This window comes from Salmo salar, chromosome 05 (assembly GCF_965601325.2).
Source record: "Salmo salar chromosome 05, fSalSal1, whole genome shotgun sequence".
In the NCBI taxonomy this organism is placed as follows: Eukaryota; Metazoa; Chordata; class Actinopteri; order Salmoniformes; family Salmonidae; genus Salmo; species Salmo salar.
This window is the reverse complement of record NC_138295.1, coordinates 8,000,725-8,022,606: the sequence shown is the minus strand read 5'-3', so window position 1 is coordinate 8,022,606 and position 21,882 is coordinate 8,000,725. Positions and strand designations below refer to the sequence as shown.

General features: G+C 43.6%; 1 protein-coding gene across 3 annotated transcripts in view; it reads right to left on the bottom strand.

The window, feature by feature from the left end:
* Positions 1 to 1,843: 1,843 nt before the first annotated feature.
* LOC106604185 (putative E3 ubiquitin-protein ligase MID2) overlaps positions 1,844 to 21,882 on the bottom strand; it is a 287,557-nt gene continuing 267,518 nt past the window's right edge. For all 3 annotated transcript variants that reach the window (XM_045717834.2, XM_045717835.2, XM_045717833.2), the window contains 3 exons: positions 14,693 to 14,854; positions 4,862 to 5,069; positions 1,844 to 4,582 (listed from right to left, as the gene is read on the bottom strand). In XM_045717834.2, coding sequence (XP_045573790.1) covers positions 4,168 to 4,582; positions 4,862 to 5,069; positions 14,693 to 14,854 — 785 coding nt within the window. In that variant the 3' untranslated portion in view covers positions 1,844 to 4,167. The remainder of the gene's footprint in view (positions 4,583 to 4,861; positions 5,070 to 14,692; positions 14,855 to 21,882) is intronic.

The following is a 21,882-nucleotide window of genomic DNA, read 5'->3' as shown; positions in this document are numbered from 1 at the left end:
TCCCCCCACCACGTTTTGTGGGAGCATAATGAACGCTAAGTACTTGGTGTTATTTGGACATAAATTATGAACTTTGTCAAAAGAAACCACATTTGTTCCGGACCTGGGATGCCTTCCGGACCTGGGATGCCTGCCTTCTGATGGAGATAATCAAAGGTAAGGGGATATTTACAATGTTATTATCGATTTTAGATGATGCTAACTGTATAGCATAGCCTGTTGTTCTTAGCATAGCACCCCGTTTATTGCAAAATGTGATTTCCCAGTAAAGTTATTTTGAGATCTGGCCATTCGGTAGCAATTACGAGATGATAATATATTATTCTTTGAATGACAATATTATAATTTACCAATGTTTTCGAATAGTAATTTTGTTATGTTCACCGGAAGCATTTCAGAGAAGAAAAAAATCTGAATTTCACGCTACTGTAAAATGCTGTTTTTGGATATAAATATGAACTTGATGGAACAAAAAATGCATGTATTGTATAACATAATGTCCTAGGAGTGTCATCTGATGGAGATTGACAAAAGTTAGTGCATAATTCAAGCTGGTTTCTGCTTTTGGTGACGCCTGACCTTGAATTGAAAATGGATGTTTGTACTTTTGTGGCTATGTACTGTCCTAACATAATCTAACTTTATGCTTTTGCCGTAAAGCCTCTTTGAAAATCGAACAATGTGGTTAGATTAAGGAGATGTTTATCATTTAAATTGTGTAAAATAGTTGATTGTTTGAGAAATTGAAATTATTAGATTTTTGATGTTTTGAATTTCCAGCCTTGTTAGCAATCCCGGCTCAGGGTTCATTGCTAACCTGTAGCCCCAACAGGTTTTAAATTGCTGTACGGTAGTAATAATAATGCATTTTATTTTGTAAATTGGTTTCTTGCATCATACAACACAATACAATGCAATTTCAAGTCACCTAGTTACCATGGTGTTACAGACCAAGTAAAGAATAATTAATTAATGTCAAGCCCTTCATAATGTTAAAACGTTTTTAAAAGTGTGCCCCTCCACCTAACCCTGGGCCCTGTATGCCCTGCCAGCCCAGCAGGCCCCTCTCATACCCCTACCCATGCCCATTGCACCCGGGCCTGAGAATGCAGGCTTAGACAACCCTTCCCTACAAACCAAATGAGATGTTTAGCTACATGCTGAATGATGGCATATCATATCTTTCTGTCCATCATGGAGGTTACAATATCTTCATGTGACAGCTACAGATCAGACTGTGGAAGCAAGGAGATATCTGTGGAAGTAAGGGGATATCTGTGGAAGTAAGGAGATATCTGTGGAAGTAAGGGGATATCTGTGGAAGTAAGGAGATATCTGTGGAAGTAAGGAGATATCTGTGGAAGTAAGGAGATATCTGTGGAAGCAAGGAGATATCTGTGGAAGTAAGGAGATATCTGTGGAAGTAAGGAGATATCTGTGGAAAGAGTGAAGGAAAGTGAGGATGATAACAGAAAACGATAACTCAATACTTTTTTTGATCAGACTTTTAATTGGACTTTTAAGTTCACATAAATAACATTACTTCATATATATTTTTTGTATATTATACAATTTTATATAATATATATTTCCCCCCAGATGATTTACATAATTGTGTTTCTACGAGTCAGATATCTATTGAAACAGAAGCGTTATGTTGATGTTGTTGTACTGAACACACAGTTGTTGTTTGATCCACATATCGATGGGGAGAAGTAAAGAGATATATTTCTAGAGTTGTAAAAAAGAATTCCTTCAGAAACACAACAGAAATGCAAAATAACGATCTATTCCGTCATGTCTAGAAGGTACTGTATACTGACTGAACTACAAAGAAAGTCAATTATTCTCAGTATGTTTATTGACCGGTAGTAGTAGCACAAAGCACAGCAAAACTACCTGAATGATATGCATGAACACACATGTCTCAATAAAGTTGTATATTTCAAATAGACATTTTGTTATGAATCTGTTTCTATAAAACTTTCATGAGATACACAGACTGTATAGACCAAGTAGATCAGAGACACATTGTCATGCATGCGGTAGGTGATCCCCAAGTCAAATGCACTTCTTGTACAAATAAATTGAGCTTGTCAGTTTTAGCTCAGAAATCAACAGCCAGCTTTCACCTGTTTACTTCACCTTGATCAGCTTTCTGAGAATTCAAGAAATGTTAACATTCACAAATCTGCTGCTCGACTAAAGAAAAGAGAACAACCTCTTTATCCAGCTTTGTGACCTTTGTATTACCCTTAATAACGGCATATAACTGATGTTATGTCTTATGTAGCCGTTATAAAGGCTTTATGAATGCATACATAAAAGGGATCTACAGTGAAGTGTTGCCACCTGTTATAATCAAAGCAGTGTTATTTAAAAGACCTGTGATTATTAGAGTCCAGTACTCAGCAAGCTCTTTAAAACAGAAGACCCGGGTCATGTGACTGAATCGTTGTCGTCTTAGGTCTGTAACGGTACTCAGGACTCACCGGCAGTTAGATACAGATCCATTCATATATCTGTCTCTCTGTCTCCAACTCTCTCTCTGCCAAATATAAATCTGCCAGATTGGGTAGCTTGTGCTTTCAATTAAAAACAGGAACTTAAAAACAAAAAACAGGAAATGGAATGGAAAACTAAGGCTTGATTGAATGGGTACTCTATTCCCCACATAGCGCATTATTTTTGACTTTCAAAAGTTGTGCACTATATTGGGAATAGAGTGCCATTTGGGGACGCAGCGTAAATCCACTGATGTGTGAAGTGAGATGAAATCGCCGCCATCAGGACGGCGTTACCAGTAGTATGAGACTGTCTGTTCCCAATATCTTCACTACTACGTTTAATTCACTGTAAAAATAAAGCATCCATTTGTTTTCAGTAAGTAACAGTTAGTATCTCAAGTATTACGTTATGCTAGTTCATCTGTTTTCCTGTTACACACTCCTTGTTATGTTTTTCTGCCTGCATAATAATATACTATTGATTGTCTTGATCAGACCCACTATGTATTCAATCCCTGAATATCAATCAGAGGAAAATCATATTTATGATCTACACCACGAACTCATAAAAAGCAGGCCCAAATAAATATATGATTATGTAACGCTTAACTTTTTGATGAAAATGTCATAGATTTGTATGGTCTTCTCTTCTCCATCTCTGGTGAAGGTTAATATGTGATTTTCTTGAATGAAAATCGGATGATTTCTATAAGAAAATAACAGGTCTACATTGTCTTGGGACTTTATACAAAGGAACAAATAATAATAACACACCTCTCTGTAGTAGGTAAACCTCGACCAGTGATTGGATGTGTGGGGAGCTGGTGGAACTCCGTAGTGACTGTGAGGGATTCTATTGGTCAGGAGTCAGGGAGTGCCTCATGATAACCAGGAAGTGAACCAGTAAAGGGTTAAGGAGATAGAGTGTATATAGAATAACCTGTGAACCAGAAGGTTTAAGTGGGATCCCATAATGCAGCATGCTTTTCGATGAAACAAAACCAAACAAAACATGAAGTGTGAACCAATCACAGAGGAAATACATATCATGCTATGACATCAAAACCGATAGAAAATCTAATGTTTTAACTGTCTCCTCCCTGAATATTCAACTTTGTGAACTTTTTTCTCCGTCAGTTTTGTAAATTTTACTGTGTTAAGAATCGCATAAACATCATAATCATATCTCTTTTCTATACAATATAAATTCACTATGCTTTCTGGAGGAAGAACAATCCTGCACAAATTCATTTTCTGTCTTTTTTTACACACTAGGGAAATAAATGTAAATCTATAAAGCAAACCAACTTATTATTCATAAATAATTAACATTCTCCTCTAATCAATCATGATTAATAAAGTTTCTTATAATACAAGACTAGCAGTCACATAATGCAAGTCAAGCTTCTGTGATGATTTGTAGATATCATAAACAACAACACACATCCTCACACTGAGACAAGTAGTAGGCATTGTAACTGAAACCATCCATGACGAGAAAAGAGAAGAGCTGGGGGAAAATGAGGAAGGAGGAAGCAGAGGATGAGGACCCAGCCCAGTCCAGTGAGTCCAGTCCAAGCCCTCATCGGTCTCCGTGACAACAACCCCAATCTCAGCCGTCTCTGTGACAACAGGCCGAGTCGCAGCCCCAGTCCCGGTCTCAGTGACAGCCCTTCATACCCGACACGTAGGATGACTCCTGCTGGCGACACAGGGTCATCATCCCCTCCTGGTGTTCCTCAGGGCAGTCCACAAAGTCCGGCACCGGAAGCCCCGACAGGATCATCACTGACTTGTTCCAGATCATGAAGGTGGGTGCCACGGGGAGCAGGAAGCTGACCTCAAAGGTGTGCAGGTGTTGGGAGTTCATGGCGTCGTAGAAGGACAGGGAGTTGTTGTCGTAGTCCAGAAGGACTCCTAGACGTCTGAGCTGGTGGCTGGCCTCCACCAGCATCTCCTTGCCATTGTGACGCACCATGAAGTTGTTGTTACAGCGGGAGAACACCCAGGAGGAGGAGTTCTTACCACTCCACTCGTTCTTAGGGGCGGACTTGTAAGCCACGCCCACAGCGTACCTGTCAGAGGGGATTACAGAGAGTTAGGAAGGGCCGGTCATTGACTGAGGTTTGGAATGTTCAGTGAAAACTAGTGCATTAGTACTGCAAGTCTTTTGTCACTATTGTAGAGAAGAAATCAAAAGGGTAGAAAATACAACATTCTAGAATTGTTCCTATTTTGTATCGATAAAGCTTATTCCACTACTATAGTGGATATTAAATGATCGATGGAGGTTAATAAAGTGTTTCTGCATGAAGCTGTGAACAGTGAACAGTGTTATCAAGTTCACAACTCACCAGGTGGAGGCGCCCAGCAACACCTCCCAGTAGTGACAGCCGCTGTCGATGAAGACGTTTCCTGCTGCTCCGTACGACCCCGTGCTGCTGAAGCGCTCTGGAGTGTGGCTCTTCTTCAGGGAGCTCTCATCTTTCTCCATGGTCAGGCAGTCGTTGGACAGACGCAGCTTCTTGTGGGCCGTCTTTGGGTCAAGCTTAAAAGGCTGACCTGGAAGAGAGGTGGAGGAGAAGAGAGGAGGAGACGTTTAGCTTCACAGAGGTTCTCTAGGTTTAGCACACATCATCATTTGACATCAGCAGCAGAAGAAAGACAGGCGGACAATCAGCCTCAGGTCAAGTGTCTGAGATGAACATCAAAACTAGGATATTGTGAATAATGCTGTGAGTTTTATGATAGGGAACATAACATTTACACAACTCTAACAACACCCTTGGCCTTGGACAACCTGACATTTAACTCTGACAGCTCCAGCCTCCTCCTCCATCCCTCCTTCTCCTCCTCCATCCTTCCTCCTCCTCCTCCATCCCTCCTCCTCCTCCTCGTCTTACAGGGCTTTAATGAGCAACAATGAAGCTCCCTCCATCTCCTCCTCTCTCTCTCTCCTCCCTGCCTGCCCAATAATCTCCTTTTCTGAGTGAGTGTTACCGCGGACGGATATGAGATGCTTTGGCACTGTGCTTCTGGAAGCCAATTACATGAAAAGATTCTCTGCTTTGATCTGCTTATCGCTGCGAGCGCAGACATTTTCAAACACACACTGGCTCTGTCACACATTTCCTGGGGACTGTTGGTCTGGCTGGCTGGCTGAGTGAGTAGAGGAGGGGACTGAAGCCGCTGCACGTGACGGGCAACAGAGGACAAACACACAGGCGGTTACACTGACGCACACACACACGTGACAATCAACAAACCAGAAACAGTCATCACACACACACACACACACACACACACACACACACACACACACACACACACTCACAGCATCTCTGTCATTACCAGTGTATTCCTACAGGGGCCGGGACACAGAGCCAAGGTGTCACTTAACGGCATCACCACCTTTTAAAGGGTTCCATCATGTTACCACTGAGACCAGGTGTGCAACCCAAATGTCACCCTATTCACTATATAGTGCCCTACTTTTGAGCCCAATGGGCCCAGGTCTATGGGCCCTGGTCTATGGGCCCTGGTCTATGGGCATTGGTCTATGGGCATTGGTCTATGGGCCCTGGTCTATGGGCCCTGGTCAATGGGCATTAGTCTATGGGCCCTGGTCTATGGGCATTGGTCTATGGGCCCTGGTCTATGGGCCCTGGTCTATGGGCATTGGTCTATGGGCCCTGGTCTATGGGCATTGGTCTATGGGCCGTTGTCTATGGGCCGTTGTCTATGGGCCGTTGTCTATGGGCCCCTGTCTATGGGCCCCTGTCTATGGGCCCTGGTCTATGGGCCCTGGTCTATGGGCCCTGGTCTATGGGCCCTGGTCTATGGGCCCTGGTCTATGGGTCCTGGTCTAATAATTAATACAGTAATTAATACAACTATTTGAGATACAGAGTTGGGATTTTCTCACAACTAGGATTAGACATTTCTTCGTCCCAACAATACTTTATAAATGACATGTGTAATTCACTGATGCTCACCGTTCTATTAGTGTCTGTGTATTGTTGAGGCACTGAGGAGATGGAATGAAAGCTGGAGCAATGTGTTTCTGTGTCAGCTGTGAACCCGTTCTGAGTGGGGTTATGTATATGTATCTAAACCACTGCAGCTATCGGAGGAAGAGAAATTATGGAAATGCATTTCAAAAGCACACACACACTTTATGAGTGCAGTGTTTGGGATTATGTGCTGTAGTAAACCTGTCAGAGGCAAGGAGAGGAAGGCTGGCTGACACTATCACGCTCCCTGCTACAGGAGAGAGAGAGAGAGAGAGAGAGAGAGAGAGAGAGAGAGAGAGAGAGAGAGAGAGAGAGAGAGAGAGAGAGAGACTAAATGACAGCTCTACCCTCGGGACACACAGACAGAGAGATGGACAGATGTCATGGAGAAGATGAAGGAGAGCGGTGGGATTATGTGCCATGGCTGCAGGCTGAGGGTCAGAGAGACAAGCAGAAAGGACACTGCCCCAGAAAACAAGGTCTACCAGACCAGGGGAAGCCCCACCTCCATCCTCCGTCTGCTTCCCTCAACCCCCACCTCCACCCTCCGTCTGCATCCCTCAACCCCCACCCTCCGTCTGCATCCCTCAACCCCCACCTCCACCCTCCGTCTGCATCCCTCAACCCCCACCTCCACCCTCCGTCTGCATCCCTCAACCCCCACCTCCACCCTCCGTCTGTATCCCTCAACCCCCACCTCCACCCTCCGTCTGCATCCCTCAACCTCCACCCTCCGTCTACATCCCTCAACCCCCACCATCCTTCTGCATCCCTCAACCCTCCATCTTCTCCTCCTCCTCTTCCATCTCCTCCTCTACCCTCCATCTTCTCCTCCTCCTCTACCCTCCATCTTCTCCTCCTCCTCTTCCATTTCCTCCTCTACCCTCCATCTTATCCTCCTCCTCTTTCATCTCCTCCTCTACCCTCATCTTCTCCTCCTCCTCTTCCATCTCCTCCTCTACCCTCCATCTTCTCCTCCTCCTCTTCCATCTCCTCGTCTACCCTACCTCTTCTCCTCCTCCTCTTCCATCTCCTCGTCTACCCTACCTCTTCTCCTCCTCCTCTTCCATCTCCTCGTCTACCCTACCTCTTCTCCTCCTCCTCTACCCTCCATCTTCTCCTCCTCCTCTACCCTCCATCTTCTCCTCCTCCTCTTCCATCTCCTCCTCTACCCTCCATCTTCTCCTCCTCTTCTTCCATCTCCTCCTCTACCCTCCATCTTCTCCTCCTCTTCTCTCATCTCCTCCTCTACCCTCCATCTTCTCCTCCTCCTCTTCCATCTCCTCCTCTACCCTCCATCTTCTCCTCCTCCTCTACCCTCCATCTTCTCCTCCTCCTCTTCCATTTCCTCCTCTACCCTCCATCTTCTCCTCCTCCTCCTCCATCCTCCCTCCACCAGTATTATTCATGTATGAACCGTTATTCTACTGAGAATGATGGTGAATGTCCGAGCTTGTCAACGTGAAGTCAAGACCTTTTTAAGAACATCAAGTGATTATATTTGTCTAATAGACTTAAATGATTCCTGTGTAATAGTGTAGATAACAGCTTGGTGTCTTCAATGATTCCTGTGTAATAGTGTAGATAACAGCTTGGTTGTCTTCAATGATTCCTGTGTAATAGTGTAGATAACAGCTTGGTTGTCTTCAATGATTCCTGTGTAATAGTGTAGATAACAGCTTGGTTGTCTTAAATGATTCCTGTGTAATAGTGTAGATAACAGCTTGGTTGTCTTCAATGATTCCTGTATAATAGTGTAGATAACAGCTTGGTGTCTTCAATGATTCCTGTATAATAGTGTAGATAACAGCTTGGTTGTCTTCAATAATTCCTGTGTAATAGTGTAGATAACAGCTTGGTTGTCTTCAATGATTCCTGTGTAATAGTGTAGATAACAGCTTGGTTGTCTTCAATGATTCCTGTGTAATAGTGTAGATAACAGCTTGGCCTATATACAGTTTACCCATCCAGAGTACAGTATTCATGTTCCAATTTATTTCACAGTGGTTTTTCAAGTGGAAGAAGTTTTGGGTTTAACGTTACATGTCACTGTTATTTGTGAAACGTGTTTTGCAAGCAACGCTGAAATGTGACAACCTAAAGCTAAAATCTCCAAGTCGCTTCTCGTCTAGTCGTCCGAAAAATATGACAACAACCAAAAATCCTCCTATCTTACTGCTGAGACTTCAGGCTTTCACTAAAACGCATCCTGTGGTACTTAAAAGCTTCGGCGCTTCGTTTCAATGGCTGCTCGCTGTGTGCTTGAGGAGGGGGACCAAGCATACACCATGAATGTTTTTTGATTGTTGTTTTTGTCGTGACCCATTTTCTCTCCACCTCTACGTGCTAGTGAAGAACTTCTTCTGGGTATACTAATTCCAGAGAAAAGGGTCCAGTTGCCAGGACCACAAATACAAATTCCATCTAGACACAGTTGCCCTAGAGCAAACAAAAAACTATACCTACAGTGCATTTGGAAAGTGTTCAGACCCCTTGACCTTTTCCACATTTTGTAACGTTACAGCCTTACTCTAAAACGGTTTAAATAAAAATGTTCCCTCATTAATCTACCAATAATGACAAAGCGAAAACAGGTTTTCAGACATAAAAGGACAAAACAGAAATACCTTATTTACATAAGTATTCAGACCTTTTGCTTTGAGACTCTACATTTAGCTCAGGTCCATCCTGTTTCCATTGATCATCTTTGAGATGTTTCTACAACTTGATTGGAGTCCACCTGTAGTAAATTCATTAGATTGGACATGATTTGGAAAAGCACAGACCTGTCTACATAAGGTCCCACAGATGACAGTGCATGTCAGAGCAAAAACCAAGTCATGAGGTCAAAGGAATTGTCCGTAGATTTCCAAGACAAGATTGTGTCGAGGCACAGATCTGGGGAAGGGAATCAAAACATTTCTGTAGCATTGAAGGTCCCCAAGAACACAGTGTCCTCCATGATTCTTAAAGGGAAGAAGTTTGGAACCACCAAGACTCTTCCTAGAGCTGGCTACCTGGCCAAACTGAGCAATCGGGGGAGAAGTGCCTTGGTCAGGGAGGTGACCATGAAACCAATGGTCATTCTGGCAGAGCTCTGGAGATGGGAGAACCTTCCAGAAGGAGAACCATCTCTGCAGCACTCCACGAAATCAGGCCTTTATGGTAGAGTGGCCTGATGGAAGCCACTCCTCAGTAAAAAGCACATGATATCCTGCTTGGAGTTTGCCAAAAGGCACCTAAAGGACTCTCAGACCACAAGAAACAAGATTCTCTGATCTGATGAAACCAAGATTGAACTCTTTGGCCTGAGCATCACGTCTGGAGGAAACCTGGCACCATCCCTACGGTGAAGCATGGTGGTGACAGCATCATTCTGTGGGGATGTTTTTCAGCGGCAGGGAATGGGAGACTAGTCAGGATCGAGGGAAAGATGAACGTAGCAAAGTACAGAGAGATCCTTGATAAAAACCTGCTCCAGAGCACTCAGGACCTCAGACTGGGGCAAAGGTTCACCTTCCAACAAGACAAGACTTGAACCCGATCTAACATCTCTGGAGAGCCCTGAAAATAGCTGTGCAGCGACGCTCCCCATCTAACCTGACGGACCTTGACAGGATCTGCAGAGAAGAATGGGAGAAACTCCCCAAATACTGGTGTGCCAAGCTTGTAGCGTCTTACCCAAGAAGACTCAATGCTGTAATCGCTGCCAAAGGTGCTTTAACAAAGTACTGAGTAAAGGGTCTGAATACTTACGTAAATGTGATATTTCAGTTTTACCCTTTTAGTAGTGTCTCAGACATAAGGAAGTGGATGGCTGCAAACTTTCTACTCTTAAGCTCGGACAAAACAGAGATGCTTGTTCTAGGTCCCAAGAAACAAAAAGATCTTCTGTTGAATCTGACAATTAATCTGGATGGTTGTACAGTCGTCTCAAATAAAACTGTGAAGGACCTCGGCGTTACTCTGGACCCTGATCTCTCTTTTGAAGAACATATCAAGACTGTTTCAAGGACAGCTTTTTTCCATCTACGTAACATTGCAAAAATCAGAAACTTTCTGTCCAAAAATGACGCAGAAAAATGAATCCATGCCTTTGTTACTTCTAGGTTGGACTACTGCAATGCTCTACTTTCTGGCTACCCGGATAAAGCACTAAATAAACTTCAGTTAGTGCTAAATACGGCTGCTAGAATCCTGACTAGAACCCAAAAAAATTATCATATTACTCCAGTGCTAGCCTCCCTACACTGGCTTCCTGTTAAGGCAAGGGCTGATTTCAAGGTTTTACTGCTAACCTACAAAGCATTACATGGGCTTGCTCCTACCTATCTTTCCGATTTGGTCCTGCCGTACATACCTACACGTACGCTACGGTCACAAGACGCGGGCCTCCTAATTGTTCCTAGAATTTCTAAGCAAACGGCTGGAGGCAGGGCTTTCTCCTATAGAGCTCAATTTTTATGGAATAGTCTGCCTACCCATGTGAGAGACGCAGACTCAGTCTCAACCTTTAAGTCTTTACTGAAGACACATCTCTTCAGTAGGTCCTATGATTAAGTGTAGTCTGGCCCAGGGGTGTGAAGGTGAACGGAAAGGCTGGAGCAACGAACCGCCCTTGCTGTCTCTGCCTGGCCGGTTTCCCCTCTTTCCACTGGGATTCTCTGCCTCTACCCCTATTACGGGGGCTGAGTCACTGGCTTACTGGTGTTCTTCCATGCCGTCCCTGGGAGGGGTGCGTCACTTGAGTGGGTTGAGTCACTGACGTGGTCTTCCTGTCTGGGTTGGTGCCCCCCCTTGGGCAGTGCCGTGGCGGAGATCTTTGTGGGCTATACTCGGCCTTGTCCCGGGATGGTATGTTGGTGGTTGGAGAAATCCCTCCAGTGGTGTGGAGGGTGTGCTTTGGCAAAGTGGGTGGGGTTATATCCTACCTGTTTGGCCCTGTCCGGGGGTTTCATCGGATGGGGCCACAGTGTCTCCTGACCCCTCCTGTCTCAGCCTCCAGTATTTATGCTGCAGTAGTTTGTGTCGGGGGGCTAGGGTCAGTCTGTCACATCTGGAGTATTTCTCTTGTCTTTTCCGGTGTCCTGTGTGAATTTAAATATGTTCTCTCTAATTCTCTCTTTCTCTTTCTTTCTTTCTCTCTCTCGGAGGACCTGAGCCCTAGGACCATGCCTCAGGACTACCTGGCTTGATGACTCCTTGCTGTCCCCAGTTCACCTGGCCGTGCTGCTGCTCCAGTTCTAACTGTTCTGCCTGCAGCTATGGAACCCTGACCTGTTCACCGGACGTGCTACCTGTCCCAGACCTGTTGTCCCAGACCTGCTGGAACCCTGACCTATTCACCGGACGTGCTACCTGTCCCAGACCTGCTGTTTTCAACTCTCTAGAGACAGCAGGAGCGGTAGAGATACTCTCAAAGATCGGCTATGAAAAAGCCAACTGACACTTACTCTTGCGTTACTGACTTGTTGCACCCTCGACAACTACTATGATTATTATTATTTGACAATGCTGGTCATTTATGAACATTTGAACATCTAGGCCATGTGCTGTTATAATCTCCACCCGGCACAGCCAGAAGAGGACTGGCCACCCCTCATAGCCTGGTTCCTCTCTAGGTTTCTTCCTAGGTTTTGGCCTTTCTAGGGAGTTTTTCCTAGCCACCGTGCTTCTACACCTGCATTGCTTGCTGTTTGGGGTTTTAGGCTGGGTTTCTGTACAGCACTTTGAGATATCAGCTGATGTAAGAAGGGCTATATAAATACATTTGATTAGTACATTTGCACAAATTTCAAAAAACCTGTTTTTGCTTTGTCATTATAGGGTATTGTGATGTCATTATGGGTATTGTGATGTCATTATGGGGTATTGTGTGTAGATTGATGAGGTAAAAATTATTTAATCAATTTTAGAATAAGGCTGTAACGTAACAAAATGTGGAAAAAGTCAAGGGGTCTGAATTCTTTCCCAATGCACTGTATAAAGGGAAGGAGGGATGAGAGAGGGAAAGAGGGATGAGAGAGGGAAGGAGGAATGAGAGAGGGAAGGAGGGATGAGAGAGGGAAGGAGAGATGAGAGAGGGAAGGAGAGATGAGAGAGGGAAGGAGGGATGAGAGAGGGAAGGAGGGATGAGAGAGGGAAGGAGGGATGAGAGAGGGAAGGAGGGATGAGAGAGGGAAGGAGGGATGAGAGAGGGAAAGAGGGATGAGAGAGGGAAGAAGGGATGAGAGAGGGAAGAAGGGATGAGAGAGGGAAAGAGGGATGAGAGAGGGAAGAAGGGATGAGAGAGGGAAAGAGGGAAAGAGGAATGAGAAAGGGAAGGAGGAATGAGAGAGGGAAGGAGGGATGAGAGAGGGAAGGAGGAATGAGAAAGGGAAGGAGGGATGAGAGAGGGAAGGAAGGATGAGAGAGGGAAGGAGGGATGGGAGAGGGAAGAAGGGATGAGAGAGGGAAAGAGGGATGAGAGAGGGGTGGAGGGATGAGAGAGGGAAAGAGGGATGAGAGAGGGAAGGAGGGATGAGAGAGGGAAGGAGGGATGAGAGAGTACATTTAAAAAAAAAACATTTTAGTCATTTAGCAGACGCTCTTATCCAGAGCGACTTACAGTAGTGAAATGCATACATTTCATTTTTGTACTGGTCCCCCGTGGGAATCGAACCCACAACCCTGGCATTGCAAACACCATGCTCTACCAACTGAGCCACAGGAAAGACTAGGGAAGGAGGAATGAGAAAGGGAGGGAGGGATGAGAGAGGGAAGGAGGGATGAGAGAGGGAAGGAGGGATGAGAGAGGGAAGGAGGGATGAGAGAGGGAAGGAGGAATGAGAAAGGGAAAGAGGGATGAGAGAGGGAAGGAGGGATGAGAGAGGGAAGGAGGAATGAGAGAGGGAAGGAGGGATGAGAGAGGGAAGGAGGGATGAGAGAGGGAAGGAGGGATGAGAGAGGGAAGGAGGAATGAGAAAGGGAAGGAGGGATGAGAGAGGGAAAGAGGGATGAGATAGGGAAAGAGGGATGAGAAAGGGAAGGAGGGATGAGAGAGGGAAGGAGGAATGAGAGAGGGAAGGAGGGATGAGAGAGGGAAAGAGGGATGAGAGAGGGAAAGAGGGATGAGAGAGGGAAAGAGGGATGAGAGAGGGAAGGAGGGATGAGAGAGGGAAAGAGGGATGAGAAAGGGAGGACAAGCTAACTCACTGCTAGCTCCAAATACCCTGTGTTTCACCTCCAAACCTCCCCCCGGGTGACTCCATAGCCTCTCTGATGCAATAATCCATTTGAATGCTGTCAGCACCTATCCGGCTGTAACAGGGGCATTTGTAAGTAATTGAAGCCCTGAGCGAGAGAGAGGCAGACAGGCAGGGCTGTAGAGGTGTGAGGAGGGAGAAATCATGGCATTAGCCAACTTACCGTGTGATCAGGAGGGAAGGGGGGAGAGAGGGGGGGAGGGTAGTGAGAGAGAGAGAGAGAGAGAGAGAGAGAGAGAGAGACAGAAAGGGAGGGAGGGAGGGAAAGTGATTGATGGGTCTAATGGAGTCATTATCACTGGTTGGGTGGCGTCGGTCCATGTATTGCATACCAATAAAGCCTTTTCTCTCATCTATCTAGCCAGTGGCTGTTCTCTAATGTCTGGAAGAACTGGTCTAATTCAGTGGTGTAAAGTACTTAAGTAAAAATACTTTAAAGTATTACTTAAGTCGTTTTTTGGGGTATCTGTACTTTACTTTAATTTACTATTTATATTTACTTTTACTTCACGACATTCCTTAAGAAAAAAATGTACTTTTTACTCCATACATTTTACTCCATACAAAAGTACTCATTACATTTTAAATGCTTAGCAGGATAGAAAATGGTCCAATTCACACACTTATCAAAAGAACATTCCTGGTCATCCCAAATGCCTGGTTTGCTTAATATAATGAATTTAAAATTATTTGTACTTTTACTTTTGATTCTTAAGTATATTTAAAACCAACTACTTTTAGACTTTTACTCAAGTAGTATTTTACTCAAGTATGAAAATTGGGTACTTTTTCCACCAATGGTCTAATTGGAGGCCAGGGGTTCTACCCAGAGAGCAGGGCCTCGGGCTGGGCCAAGCAACTGGGAAGACAGGGTCTGGAGGGCCGGGAGCCTGGGGGTATGGCACGACCACAGGGCTGGGGGACTTACTGTTGGTTTTGAGGCGGGCTGGGTCGCTGTTGCGGCTGCCTGCCTGGTTGATGGCCTTGACAAAGAAGACATAACGTGTTCCACTCTGCAGGCCGTGCACCGTGTAGTGGTTCTGCTTAATGTTGGGGACAATCATCCAACTGTCCACACTGTTATAGAGACCTGGAGAGATACAGACTGTTATACAGACCTGGAGAGATACATACTGTTATACAGACCTGGAGAGATACATACTGTTATAGAGACCTGGAGAGATACATACTGTTATAGAGACCTGGAGAGATACATACTGTTATAGAGACCTGGAGAGATACAGACTGTTATAGAGACCTGGAGAGATACAGACTGTTATAGAGACCTGGAGAGATACATACTGTTATAGAGACCTGGAGAGATACATACTGTTATAGAGACCTGGAGAGATACATACTGTTATAGAGACCTGGAGAGATACATACTGTTATAGAGACCTGGAGAGATACATACTGTTATAGAGACCTGGAGAGATACAGACTGTTATAGAGACCTGGAGAGATACATACTGTTATAGAGACCTGGAGAGATACAGACTGTTATAGAGACCTGGAGAGATACAGACTGTTATAGAGACCTGGAGAGATACAGACTGTTATAGAGACCTGGAGAGATACATACTGTTATAGAGACCTGGAGAGATACAGACTGTTATAGAGACCTGGAGAGATACAGACTGTTATAGAGACCTGGAGAGATACATACTGTTATACAGACCTGGAGAGATACAGACTGTTATAGAGACCTGGAGAGATACAGACTGTTATAGAGACCTGGAGAGATACATACTGTTATAGAGACCTGGAGAGATACATACTGTTATAGAGACCTGGAGAGATACATACTGTTATAGAGACCTGGAGAGATACAGACTGTTATAGAGACCTGGAGAGATACATACTGTTATAGAGACCTGGAGAGATACAGACTGTTATAGAGACCTGGAGAGATACAGACTGTTATAGAGACCTGGAGAGAGATACATACTGTTATAGAGACCTGGAGAGAGATACATACTGTTATACAGACCTGGAGAGAGATACAGACTGTTATACAGACCTGGAGAGAGATACAGACTGTTATACAGACCTGGAGAGATACAGACTGTTATACAGACCTGGAGAGATACATACTGTTATAGAGACCTGGAGAGAGATACATACTGTTATAGAGACCTGGAGAGATACATACTGTTATAGAGACCTGGAGAGATACATACTGTTATACAGACCTGGAGAGATACATACTGTTATAGAGACCTGGAGAGATACATACTGTTATAGAGACCTGGAGAGATACATACTGTTATAGAGACCTGGAGAGATACATACTGTTATAGAGACCTAGAGAGATACATACTGTTATAGAGACCTGGAGAGATACATACTGTTATAGAGACCTGGAGAGGTACATACTGTTATAGAGACCTGGAGAGATACATACTGTTATAGAGACCTGGAGAGATACATACTGTTATAGAGACCTGGAGAGATACATACTGTTATAGAGACCTGGAGAGATACATACTGTTATAGAGACCTGGAGAGATACAGACTGTTATACAGACCTGGAGAGATACATACTGTTATAGAGACCTGGAGAGATACATACTGTTATAGAGACCTGGAGAGATACATACTGTTATAGAGACCTGGAGAGATACAGACTGTTATAGAGACCTGGAGAGAGATACATACTGTTATAGAGACCTGGAGAGATACAGACTGTTATAGAGACCTGGAGAGATACAGACTGTTATAGAGACCTGGAGAGATACATACTGTTATACAGACCTGGAGAGATACAGACTGTTATAGAGACCTGGAGAGATACATACTGTTATAGACCTGGAGAGATACATACTGTTATACAGACCTGGAGATACATAGACCTGACAATGTAACAAGACTGACTTCTTCACACTCCCTGTTCCAACAACAAGACGGACTTCTTCACACTCCCTGTTCCAACACCAAGGCTAACTTTCTATATTCTATCTTCCCTTTTCATCTGTTTAAGCAAACATGCATCATTTATGTGAACAGTGTAGGCAGAGGTAGCTAAGGATCTATCCCATCAGGTATAAATCAGGTCTATGTGAACAGTGGAAGCAGAGGTAGCTATGTGACTTATGACACAACACCACTATGTGACATATAACATAACAACACTATGTGACTTATAACACAACAACACTATGTGACTTATAACACAACAACAACACTATATGACTTATGACACAACACCACTATGTGACATATAACATAACAACACTATGTGACTTATAACACAACAACACTATGTGACTTATAACACAACAACAACACTATATGACTTATGACACAACACCACTATGTGACTTATAACACAACATGCATCATAATCTTTAACAATACTTGGGACAGAGAAATGTACATTCCAACATAAGTAGTGGTAGTAAAGACGTGATTGTAATTTCTAAAAGACATTCTTGTAAAAAACCAGAGTCAACTAAATAGATAAATACAGGGTCCTATGGGTCTGTAAACTAGAACAACAATACTGTTCTTTCCAAAATATCCAATTTTTTTTCTTCTACCAGTCTCCAAAGTATTGTCATCATGCTTGAAAACCAGAAGAAGAGCTTTCAGACCATAGACGTGTCCCTTTGGACAGGGACAAGACATGAATTATTGAAGGGAGATGGAACCAAGGGCATGTTTAAGTAATAACACAGGATCTGGCCTCCCGAGTGGCGCAGTGGTCTAAGACACTGCATCGCAGTGCTAGCTGTGCCACTAGAGATTCTGGGTTCGAGTCCAGGTTCTGTCGCAGTTGGTCGTGACCGGGAGACTCTTGGGGTGACGCACAATTAGCCCAACATTGTCCGGGTCAGGGGAGGGTTTGGCCGGCAAGGGATGTCCTTGTCCCATCGAGCACTAGCGACTCCTGTGGCGGGCCGGGCGCAGCGCACATTGACACGGTCGCCAGGTGTACAGTGTTTCCTCCGACACATTGGTGCGGCTGGCTTCCGGGTTCTGTGGGCATTGAGTCAAGAAGCAGTGCAGCTTGGTTGGGCTGTGTTTCGGAGGGCGCACGGCTCTCAACCTTCGCCTTTCCCGAGTCCGTACGGGAGTTGCAGCGATGAGACAAGACTGTAACTACCAATTGGATACCACGAAAAAGGGGTAAAACATTTTTTTTTTTAAACAAATAACACAGGGTCTGCTTGTAAATATCAATAGTTAACAGGATGTACAGTGGAAGTCGAAAGTTTACATACACTTAGGTTGGAGTCATAAAAACTTATTTTTCAACCACTCCACAAATCTCTTAACAAACTATAGTTTTGGCAAGTCGGTTAGGACATCTACTTTGTGCATGAAAGTCATTTTCCCAACAATTGTTTACAGACAGATTATTTCACTTATAATTCACTGTATCACAATACCAGTGGGTCAGATGTTTACATACACTAAGTTGACTGCGCCTTTAAACAGCTTGGAAAATTCCAGAAAATGATGTCATGGCTTTAGAAGCTTCTGATAGGCTAATTGACATAATTTGAGTTAATTGGAGGTGTACCTGTGGATGTATTTCAAGGCCTACCTTCAAACTCAGTGCCTCTTTGCTTGACATCATTGGAAAATCAAAAGAAATCAGCCAAGACCTCCGAAAAAAATTGTAGACCTCCACAAGTCTGGTTCATCCTTGGGAGCAATTTCCAAACGCCTGAAGGTAACACATTCATCTGTACAAACAGTAGTACGAAAGCATAAACACCATGGGACCACGCAGCCGTCATACCGCTCGCGTTCTGTCTCCTAGAGATAAACATACTTTGGTGCGAAAAGTGCAAATCAATCCCAGAACAACAGCAAAGGACCTTGTTGAAGATGCTGGAGGAAACAGGTACAAAAGTATCTATATCCACAGTAAAACGAGTCCTAAATCAACATAACCTGAAAGGCCACTCAGCAAGGAAGAAGCCACTGCTGCAAAACCGCCCCCAAAAAAGCCAGACTACGATTTGCAACTGCGCATTTGGACAAAGATTGTACTTTTTGGAGAAATGTCCTCTGGTCTGATGAAACAAAAATAGAACTGTTTGGCCATAATAACCATTGTTATGTTTGGAGGAAAAAGGGGGAGATTTGCAAGCCGAAGAACACCATCCCAAGCATGAAGCACGGGGGTGGCAGCATCATGTTGCGGGGGTGCTTTGCTGCAGGGGGGATTGGTGCACTTCACAAAATAGATGGCTTCATGAGGAAGACAAATTGTGTGAATATATTGAAGCAACATCTCAAGACATCAGTCAGGAAGTTAAAGCTTGGTCGCAAATGGGTCTTCCAAATGGACGATGACCACAAGCATACTTCCAAAGTTGTGGCAAAATGGCTTAAGGACAACAAAGTCAAGGTATTGGAGGGGCCATCACAAAACCCTGACCTCAATCCTATAGAACATTTGTGGGCATAATTGAAAAAGCATGCGCGAGCAAGGAGGCCTACAAACCTGACTCAGTTACACCAGCTCTGTCAGGAGGAATGTGCCAAAATTCATTGAACTTATTGTGGGAAGCTTGTGGAAGGAAACATTTGACCCAAGTTAAACAATTTAAAGGCGATGCTACCAAATACTAATTGAGTGTATGTAAACTTCTGACCCACTGGGAATGTGACGAAAGAAATAAAGCCTGAAATAAATCCATCTCTCTACTATTATTCTGACATTTCACATTCTTAAAATAAAGTGGTGATCCTAACTGACCTAAAACAGGGAATATTTACTAGGTTAAAATGTCAGGAATTGTGGAAAAACTGAGTTTAAATGTATTTGGCTAAGGTGTATGTAAACTTCCGACTTCAACTGTAAATAAGCACGTTAACAGTGGAATTTGAAGTCTGGACAAAGTAGAGGCACCTTAAAGATAAAAGCAAGAGACTGAGGTGTCCCAAATGGCACCCTATTCCCTATAAAGTGCACTATATGCCCTATGGGCCTCTGGTCAAAAGTAGTGCACTACACTATATAGAAATAGGGTGCAATTTAGGACGTAAACTACTGTACATCCAGACATCTAGGCTATTACTTTTCTGAGACGGGAAAAATAGATTGTGTGTCACATCGAACTGATATAGGGAGCATACGGAAACAGGGCACAGGGAAATGTGAGTTCCTGTTGCACATTTAATAGGCTTTTGGTATTAGCTGCACACAAAACTACAATGTACACTGCTATACTACAAACACACTGTCCTCATAATTATAATACACTGCTATACTACAAACACACTGTCCTGATAACTATAATATACTGCTATACTACAAACACACTGTCCTCATAATTATAATACACTGCTATACTACAAACACACTGTCCTGATAACTATAATATACTGCTATACTACAAACACACTGTCCTCATAATTATAATACACTGCTATACTACAAACACACTGTCCTGATAACTATACTATACTACAAACACACTGTCCTGATAACTATAATATACTGCTATACTACAAACACACTGTCCTGATAACTATAATATACTGCTATACTACAAACACACTGTCCTGATAATTATAATATACTGCTATACTACAAACACACTGTCCTGTTAACTATAATATACTGCTATACTACAAACACACTGTCCTCATAATTATAATACACTGCTATACTACAAACACACTGTCCTGATAACTATAATATACTGCTATACTACAAACACACTGTCCATCGTTTTGACTCTGGAGAAGCTTCAAAGTGAAGATGTTGGCAAATGACCCATTTCACTGTTAGTCTACAGCTTTGTTCATGAAGCATGTGACAAATAAAATGTGATTTGATTTGAGTGAATGTGTCATTTTTAGAGAAAAGAGAGAGAAGAGAACAGGGAGAGAGGAAACACGTCGCCTGAGCAGCGTTTCCAGATGACTTCTGTCTGTCTGTCTGTCTGTCTGTCTGTCTGTCTGTCTGTCTGTCTGTCTGTCTGTGTTTGAGATCCATTACGTCTACATCATTAACAGGGAACAAATGAATTCACCTGATTGACTGTGGGTATCTGCTCACATCATTATGGAATCATTGACTGGCTGTATCAATCAAATGTATTTATAAAGCCCACCTTACATCAGCCGATGTCACAAAGTGCTGTACAGAAACCCAGCCTAAAACCACAAACAGCAAGCAATGCAGGTGTAGAAGCACGGTGGCTAGGAAAAACTCCCTAGAAAGGCCAGAACCTAGGAAGAAACCTAGAGAGGAACCAGGCTATGAGGGGTGGCCAGTCCTCTTCTGGCTGTGCCAGGTGGAGATTATAACAGAACATGGCCAAGATGTTTAAATGTTCATAGATGACCAGCATGGTCAAATAATAATAATCACAGTGGTTGTCGAGGGTGCAACAGGTCAGCACCTCAGGAGTAAATGTCAGTTGGCTTTTCATAGCCGAGCATTCAGAGATAGAGACAGCTGTCACGGTTTTCGTCGGTAGAAATGGAGGACCAAAACGCAGCAGGTATGTGTATACTCATCTTCTTTATTTACGGGAAAAGAAGGAAAAAAACCAAACAAACACGTATACAAAAATAACAAAACGATGAACGACAAAATAACAGTCTTGAAGTCAACACAGCAATCCAAGAACAATCTCCCACACATACAAGACAAACACACCCAACTAATATAGGACTTCCAATCAAAGGCAACACCAAACAGCTGCCTTCAATTGGAAGTCCACCCCAATTAACTCAACATAGAAACACACTCACTAGACTACACATAGAAATACATAAACATAGACCATAACTCAAAACCCAGAAATAATAAATCAAACGCCCTCCTAACTAACACACCACCCTGAACCACATAAAACAAATACCCTCTGCCACGTCCTGACCAAACTACAATCACATTTAACCCTTATACTGGCCAGGACGTGACAACAGCAGGTGCGGTAGAGAGAGAGTCGAAAACAGCAGGTCCGGAACAAGGTAGCACGTCAGGTGAACAGGTCAACGAAACTTCTGTTGAATTAGCCTTTGATTAGTGTGTCATATAAACAACATACATAAACACTAACACTACCCTACAGTATTACAGTAAACAACACTACCCTACAGTATTACAGTAAACACTACCCTACAGTATTACAGTAAACAACACTA